This window comes from Rhea americana, unplaced genomic scaffold (genome assembly GCF_003343005.1).
Source record: "Rhea americana isolate MKP2758 unplaced genomic scaffold, rheAme1 scaffold_27, whole genome shotgun sequence".
NCBI classification, from domain to species: Eukaryota; Metazoa; Chordata; class Aves; order Rheiformes; family Rheidae; genus Rhea; species Rhea americana.
Window position 1 is genome coordinate 965,550 of NW_028186390.1, and position 8,382 is coordinate 973,931.

Sequence of the window (8,382 nt, forward strand, 5' to 3'; positions counted from 1 at the left end):
TTTTTTTTTTTTGACCATTCTTTGAGGCCTCCAGCTGCTGCTCCAGAAGGGTGTTAGGTCTTCTGTGCACCTTGTGGTGTACCTGCAGCCTATGCAGACTTCTTGCATATCCCAGATTATCTCAAACAGCACTACATACCTGTGTTAAAAGCATTTGAAATTATGGGCAACTGAATCAAGGACTCTGTTTTCCCAGAGAAGACTTCAAGTTTTTTTTCCCTCTTAGTAAACTGCAATGCCATTTTTTCTGATGTTTTAGGCTCAGAAAATAACCATAACTTTTTCTTTGCTTGTTTAACAGCACTCGAAAGGAGTGAATGAGATGAACTGTTTGGGTTATAGTATCTGAAAGGCTAAATTGTTCTCTTGGAGAGAAGTTCTAAATGAGCCTGACCGCGATACTGGATCTGTGTGAAGAGGACTAAGGATATAGGATGTCAACTGAGACAGAACTTCAAGTGGCTGTTAAAACCAGCACAAAAAAAGACTCCAAAAAGAAAGGTAATCAGTAATTTTTCTTTATTCTTAAGAATGGTGTATTTAGTTAGCAGTTACGTCAACCACTTATTACACATCTGTGATACTTCTGTTGCCTACACGGTCAGTAAAAGTAAACATATGTTAATTCCTACGGGAGTCTTGTGTGGTGAAGGAACACAGGGTTTGATTCATTGAAAATTAAAAAAAAAAAGTATTATTAAAAAGATATTTAAAATATAAGAAAACTTGGATATCTCACTTCATTAATTTTTACTTTTTATGTATGTTGTAATTGTTTTGCAAATGAAAAACAGATTTAATGAAAAAGTGTGACCAAAAAGAGCTATTTTCCTCTGTCATATGCATTTTTTTTTCCTAAAGATTTTGTTTCTAAGCCAAACAAATCTAAAGATTTGTTCTGAGCAAGCCAAAGTTTAGATGCATTTTTTTGTTGCTGGAGTTTGTCCTGTGCAACTTGCTCTAGGTCACGTGCTTGAGCAGGAGGGTTGGACTTGATGATCTCCAGAGGTCCCTTCCAACYTCARCCGTTYTGTGATTGTGTCATTAATTGACATTTTGTRAAGTTGCAGAGAATTTAGTAGTAATTTGCAGAGGAGATCGCTGTGATTTGGGCCATGTGTTGGATGAGGTGCTGTTCTGAGATATAGTATTGCAGTGTTAATTGTAATCTGGTAAAGGAAATATAGCGGAGAAGGAAACATAGAATTAATGAGAAGCTACAAGTAAATGCATATCTGGATARTTTCAGATTTATGATTCCACATCAGGTTATAGGGCAGTTATTCGGACTTATAGGCTTGAGAAATGGGACTTGTGAATTGGTGCTTATGAGCAGGAGTTCTCTAAGATGTAGGGTTCTTTRTCCTTAGATTTTATCAGTATTTTTATTGCTTGAGGATTTTAAGCATTGATGAACAACTAAGAATTCTCATGATAATTTATATTGTTCTACTTAGCAGTCATCTTTTTTTAATCTACAGAGATGTGARTTTGATATTGAAGCTAAATTTAATATAAAATTGTTCAAATATTATTATTAGGTAGCAAGACCTAAGCCTTAATATGATCTTTTAAATATCATATTGGTTCATTTTGCTGTGTAGAATTTAACCATTTGCTTCTACCATTTACTTTTGAGAACTTTGCATCTTCTCAGACAAAGATTATTCTCACTTCTACTTGTATGTGTATTGTAAGTACTCATGTTAGGTATCTGATAAGCAGCTTCTAAGCAGGTGTACCTTTTACTGTAGTGATTCTGGTGAGCCAATAATTAAGGCCTGGCGATTGCTATAGGCTTGGTATCAAAAATYTTGTATTAGACATTTGCAGAGAGATGGCACAATTTCACATTTTTAAGTGTGCATTTAGGAAGATGGTTTAGAATTCTTATGATTATGCTAGGCTTAAACTCCATAATGAAGAAAAAGTTTATTTAAAAAGTGTGTTTTGGAAAGGCAAAAGTATGAAAGCTTTATAAAATGAAGTGTGATCTGAGGCAGATCAAGGCGTGTGAAGAAAGTGAAGTTGGTTTTGTCATCATTTAATTTTTTGGGCAAGTAGGTAAATTTGAACATATCRGTTATTTGTGATATGAATCATAGRATCAGTAAGATTGGAAGGGACTTCTGGAGATCATCTAGTCCAACCTCCTTGCATAATGAATAGCATCCTTGCAGTGTCTCCTGTGTTACTCCTTTTGGTGGTGGATGAAACTTTCAAGAACAATGAACAGCTGTTTAAGGGGCTTGATTTTTATGTCAATGAAGTATTCAACTTCCAACTTGAAAAAAAATAATTTCATAAATCATAATAATGGAATGCTCCTGTACAAAAAAAAAAAAAAAAAAAAAAAATCTGACACTATCCCTCAAAATGGAAATTCTAGGAGTTGCTTTTCTGCTGAGAAAAAGTATAAAACATGTTCTGTGGCAGCAGTCAGAACTGCATCCAGCATGTAAAAGTACCCGAAGACCTGGAGTGGCCGGTGTACCGCAGTAGCACATCTCCAGAATTAATCATGTTCTTTATTGCACGTGCAAGTGCGGCTGCTTCGGATCACATCCAGGCCTCTGATGCGTTCATTTATTTTGCATTGTATTGTGTCACAGYGTGCGTGTTTCAGCAAATGAGCCATTCCCTCAAACAGGATGAATCGTGAACATTTGGAAAAATGCGAGTGTTTTCACGTCCATTAACTGCAAGCAGTGGCAGGTAGCAAGTGCTAACCTGAAGCTATGTTTGCAATCAGCAAGTTGGATTATTCAATGGAAATGATTATTCCCGAGAAATAARTCTTTGCTTTGTAATTGTAGAAATTTCAGCTCTAATGTGTGTGTGGTGAATGGCTCTTGCAAATGCAGGCGTTTCCAGCTGCCAGCAGAACGGGGCCTCGCTCGCTGTGTTATCTGCCGCTCTGATACATCKGCAGTTCACAGAACCGCACTGAGCAAGTCTAGTAACTGCGACGTGAGCTTCCTGATGGAGTAACTGTCCCCAGATGTATTCCATGCCGAAAATCGGGGGGAATAGAAAGGGTGTAGCGATTAGTGTGGGGTTAGAGCATGGGACAGGGCTCTTTCTAGACCTTACCCYGAGTCTTTTGTGTAGTATCAGCTAAATCTTTAACTGTATCTGTTTCAGAATATATGAAGGTGGTGCTTTTTGTATGAAGTGTTCAAACAATACAAAGCTTAATTGTTATGTGAATGTAAAACATGATGARATGCCTGTCTCTAATTCAGGCGAGAGGCTGTAACTTGTTTGCTTAAGCAGACAATTTCGTAGCCTAGACAGGTTAAAGGAAGAGGCCAACAGAAATCTCGAAACGTTCAGCCAGGGCCAGTGCAAGGGTCTGCATTTGGGATGGACTAACCCCTTGCAGCAGGTAGGGTGCACGCTTAAAAACTAAGTTCTCCTGTGCTTCCCTGCAGTGRCTTTTAGGCTCCGTCACCGGGTTTACTGAAGTAGTGGTGACACTCTCCAGTCTAAACTGTGTTTGGCCAGTTAGAAAAGAGAAGGGGATGAGGGAAAAAAGTTCAGTGTGTGCCCTCCATTGTTCTCTCTCTTCCCAGAAAATTAAAACAGGACTTACTCCACTGAATTCTTCAGTAGCTGCAAGTTTGATATAAACTTGCATAGCTCATAAAAGCCTTTAGGAARTTCTGCTTTTGATATTAAGAAGTATTTTATCTTGATTGAGGAGCTATGACTTGCAGCACTCAGATGTAGTGCTTTATATTTTACTGGAAGGCAGATATGTCTTAGATGGCTTAAAAAAGGATTTTTTGATGACAGGGAAATGGTTTAATTTCTGAGGCAGATGGAGCACATGGCATTATTGCCCCTCTGATTTTAGGAGATCTTGTTTGTATGCGGTGGGAACGCTCTTCTCTCCTTGTAGTCGTGTGCAAAAGCAGTTTTCTTAGAGGTTATTTAAAACACTCCTCCTTAGGCATGGTGTTTCTACAGCTATAAACTTTGTAGTCATTCTTGCTAAGTCTTTGGTATCTCCCCATTATCATTAGAGCCAGTTTGTAAAACTGTATTCTGTTCCAGCACGAAAGCAGTATTGCTACAGGAAGGACAGGARCTTGAATATGAAATCCTCTTGGAAGCGGCTATTTAAGTAAAATTGCAGCCGCAAAACTCTAATGTAATATAAGCATGTTCAGTGCTACCATGATAGTACCAAATTGTAGTTGTCTGTTAACATTATGACTACGGACAWTCTTAAAAATAGACGGTTAAAAATCAAGTACTGATTTTGCCTTTTGTTCAGTCAGTTTTGACTTGACAGAGAAATGTTGTGTCTCCAGAACTCGGTGAGTTCAGGAGATGCCACCAGGTCACGCTCCCAGCACACAGCAGGGGTTTTAACAGAGAGGAGACAGCAGTTAGAAAAACTCAGATGAGAGGAGCACTTCCCTTCCTGCCCGGCTTGTTGCTCTCCGCTCCACACGCTGTCAAGACACTGAAGCAGTCAGACCAGCTTTTCAACTTGACCTCTTCAATCCTCTGTCTRCCTTTTAATCCAAAGTATGAACTGGCAGTGTATCAGGTGATATTGGAGGAAATATGATTTCTGCCGTCCTTCACTTCTAGCCCTGATCTTCATGCCATTCTTGGCTGCTACTAACTAGTAACTTACCCCTGTGTTGTAATTACCTTGTGAGAATTTGCTGAAATTTTAGAAGACAACCTGAAGAGGTTTCATGTTKCTTCTTAAAAGACCATCATGCAAAATTCTCAAGGGGGGTAGAAAACACCACTCTAAGCCTTCTCCAGTGACATTTTGGTCATTTCTAGTTAAATTTTGTGTTCTATTAGGAAAAGTGTAGAAAATGAATAATCGAAAATTAATTTCCTAATTAATAATTAAGAAAAATGTAGAAAATTAATTAAATTGTAGTAAATAACAAACATTATATTTTTAAATATTCAGGATAGGAAATTAAAGGTTTTATTAGCCAAAGTTATTTTTAAGAAAAACAAGGATGGGAAAGAAAAAAAAAAAACACTGCTGTCTTGTAGTTTGTGGGGAAATTTATTTTGTTAATGTGCGTGTGTATGTGGCTTAAAGAATCAAACAGAAAACATTTACTTGAGCCTTTTGGATGTACAAATGATTGAGTAACCCCTTTTGGGAGCTGTACTGCATTAATGGTGAATCCAGCCTGATAACTACCTTGGAAAAATCTCTTCTTGCAAAATTAACCTAAGCAGGAGTCCTGAAATGGGAGTTAGTAGAGAAGTGAGGCAGGCTACCAAATCTGGGTGCAGATCTGCATCTGCTCGTGAAAAGCCAGGCAAACTTCTTGGGGATTTATTTTCTTCCATCTGCACAGTTACAGAATTTAGAGGGGTGTTGTGTGTGTGGGGGGGGGGTGGTTGGTTGGTTGGTTTGTTTTGGTGAGATTGACTTTTATACCGTCTCCTGTACGGAGTCTGTGGTGATACTTTTGAGTCAATATTCCAAATGACACAGATTTTAAAAAGCTAAAGCGAGGTTCATAGAGGAAGTCAGGCACGTTTTGACAGTCAGCATCACAGACTTTGGTAAGGATCCCTGCGGGTGAACTTTACAGCCCTTATTTAAGCAGCTTCCTCTGCGGCGCGTGGGAAGCACGTGGCATCCGGCACTMTGTTTCACGGCAGTCAGGCTGCGAAGCCACCGATCGCTGCAGCTGGGCGATAGGAAGTTAGGAGTCTGACGTGCTGCAGCTCTACCTAGACACTTCCTTATAGCTATGCGTCACGCATCTGTGTTATCTGAGTGAGTGTACCTCACCTGAACTATCTCCTGAAYTTGGGTGGGAATGGATAACTGAGAGGCCTCCTCCTTTTTGAGGAGCGAGAGAGAGTGGAGTCCACTCGGAGTTTTTTTTGATGCCAAGTATGGAAGAAGTCTTTGCACTATATGCATGAGAGCCCAAGCCTAGCTTCACACAAGTGCTTTTTCTTTTCTTTTCTTTTCTTTTTTTTTTTTAACTGCTTGTGCTCTTCTGATGTTGTGAACCGTTCTTGCTGTTGCATGAAGTGTCACCTCTCGCACCAGCAGGAGTGGAGGGTGTTGTGTGATGGCACTTCTGTGGTGATAGAAGATGTGAATTTGTTCCTCTCGGGACTGGCATGGCAAAAAGCTGAAGTGTCTTATTTTAAAAGGCTGCTAACCCAAAGAAGGGCAACAGTGGCTCCAGAACTGTTTGCATGTATCAGATTGGACTTCTGGCACAGTCARATCTATTTTCTGGGTCTTTTGAACACTAATGAGAGACTAGAGTCCATCTAACTGTCTGAAGGAAATCCTTTGCATTCCTAGAGGCCCGTCTGTAATTGTGCTGAGATCAGACAGGAGGTACCTAGAGAATTTAGAAGGCTCTGGGGATAAGAAGCCTTTAAACAAGATTGTATTTTGTAGTTTTTGCAATTTTAATCATAGATGTCTAATGCTACCCAAGTCCTGTTTCAGGTTTCTTAGACTGCATTTGAAGTTGATCTTTAGATTTACCACTGCTAAATATGAGAATGAGTTGAAGGTGTCTGTCATGAAGGTTACAAGTTTGCCTTGCGTAGAAATCTGGGTGCAGTTTTTACAGGTATGTTTCCAGATTGGTGCTTCAGTTTAGTAAGTGTTATGAACAATGACTGTTTTTTWAAAAAAATTTCATATTATGATCAGCTAACAACAATTAAAGCRTCATCTATGTAATGAGGCATTCTAAGCTGTCAGATTGTTTCAGATTCACTTATTTTTCTGATTAGATTGCTAGAATTTATGGAATCCAGCAAAATTCTAAACCAAAATCAAAGAGAAGCACTGTCAGGAGCTTTTTTCATTGACAGAGAATGGATTTGCTCTGTTAATCATAGCTGTGTGATTTTTTTCAATAATTTATAGATCAAGTACAGCAACATTAATTGGAACGCTAATTGAGTCCACATGCATTCCTTTAACAAACCTCTTTTGTGAAGTGGTTACTGATGCTATTAATTGCACAGCTTTTGAGTCTTGATATAAGTTATGAATTCATTCTCAAGTTGAAAGGGGGTGGGAAAATCATTAATTTTGGCATTGTGTAGTTATAATTAACAAGAGTTATCAAATAACCTAACTATCATAAATTAGGGAGCTCTGTCAAACACCATGYCCAACCGAAGGGGAGGGGTCCATAGCTGTGTTAATTGAAGCATTCATATGTGGAAATGGATGTTGTCTCTTGTTGTTAAAATGTTTGCTTTTATATTTAATTGAGAGACAGCTCTGCATAAGTTAAGGTTGGGGRTGTGTTACTTTGCTGTTGCTCAGTAGAGGGATCAATCAGTTCAGCATAACGRCGACATTTTCCGAGAGCTTTTGTTATCATTTTGTAGTGTTATAAAAGTAGTCAAACCATTTTGGCTGAAACTGGTAATTCGGAGGTTAATGCAGTAGATGTTTCACAGAATATTTACTAATGTAACAGTCATTAAATATAGGTAGGTATTACCATGCTCCAAGGCTGTCTATACATTAGGAGGTATATGGGTTGCTGGCAGTTATGGCCAGCTCTGAATCCAGTTCAGCCTGGTACCTGCTTGTAACCTGGTTGAAACAGGGCAGAAGTGAGGAGCTGGGGCTGGTGAACAAACAGAACTTCCAAACAGGCGCCAGGAAAAAAAGAAAAAAAAAAATAAGGGAAAATTTTGCTCCATTTGCAGTCTGTGCAAAGTCCAACAGGGGAGTTTTGTATTAGGAACATCGTGAATGAGAAGGACTTCTTGTCCATAGAATTCAAGGAAGAAAATTCTGTCACAAAATGAACATAACTGAGCAAGAAAGACTTAATTCATCCAAGTTAGTAGCTGAAGTGCCTCTAGAGCTCTGGATTAGTGGAAGGATCCTGAAGTGGTGCGCTCAGAAGTATTCTTCAGGGACAAGTATGTTGATGACAATAATGCTTTTATGTCATCCTTAGTGCAAGGTTTCTGCTTGCCTAATAAATATTWATGAATGGCAATTCTGTCAGCTTGTTGCATTACATATATTTGAATATTTCTGCTTTCCTGAAAGATAGTGCCTTTTTCTGTCAATATTATGGGAAGGTCTGCAGGTAATAGTACAGTATGTCAAAAGTGTTCCTCACTGTATAATACAGTTTAGCTGTATCTACTGTATTGGCAATTGCTCCCATTTTGCAAAAGGGAAATCAGAAAAGTAAATCTGGAAAATTAACCTGATCCAGCAACCTTGGAAGCATTAAAGCTTGCCTGCTTTCCCAGAAATAAACAGGTGCTACTTAGCATAAAGTCATAGAATCAGTGCGGTTGGAAGGGACCTCTGGAGATCATCTAGTCCAACCTCCCAGCTCAGCAGGGTCACCTAGAGCATGTTAGACAGGG

General features: G+C 38.9%; 1 protein-coding gene across 7 annotated transcripts in view; it reads left to right on the top strand.

Moving 5' to 3' along the window:
* The window catches only part of DAB1 (DAB adaptor protein 1), a 162,954-nt gene that overhangs the window by 44,332 nt on the left and 110,240 nt on the right, over positions 1–8,382 (top strand). For 6 of the 7 annotated variants that reach the window (XM_085307976.1, XM_085307978.1, XM_085307979.1 and 3 more), the window contains exon 2: positions 302–501. The exons of the other annotated variant lie outside the window; for it this stretch is intronic. In XM_085307976.1, the coding sequence (XP_085164102.1) occupies positions 435–501 (67 nt within the window). In that variant the 5' untranslated portion in view covers positions 302–434. The remainder of the gene's footprint in view (positions 1–301; positions 502–8,382) is intronic. 7 annotated transcript variants of the gene reach the window in all.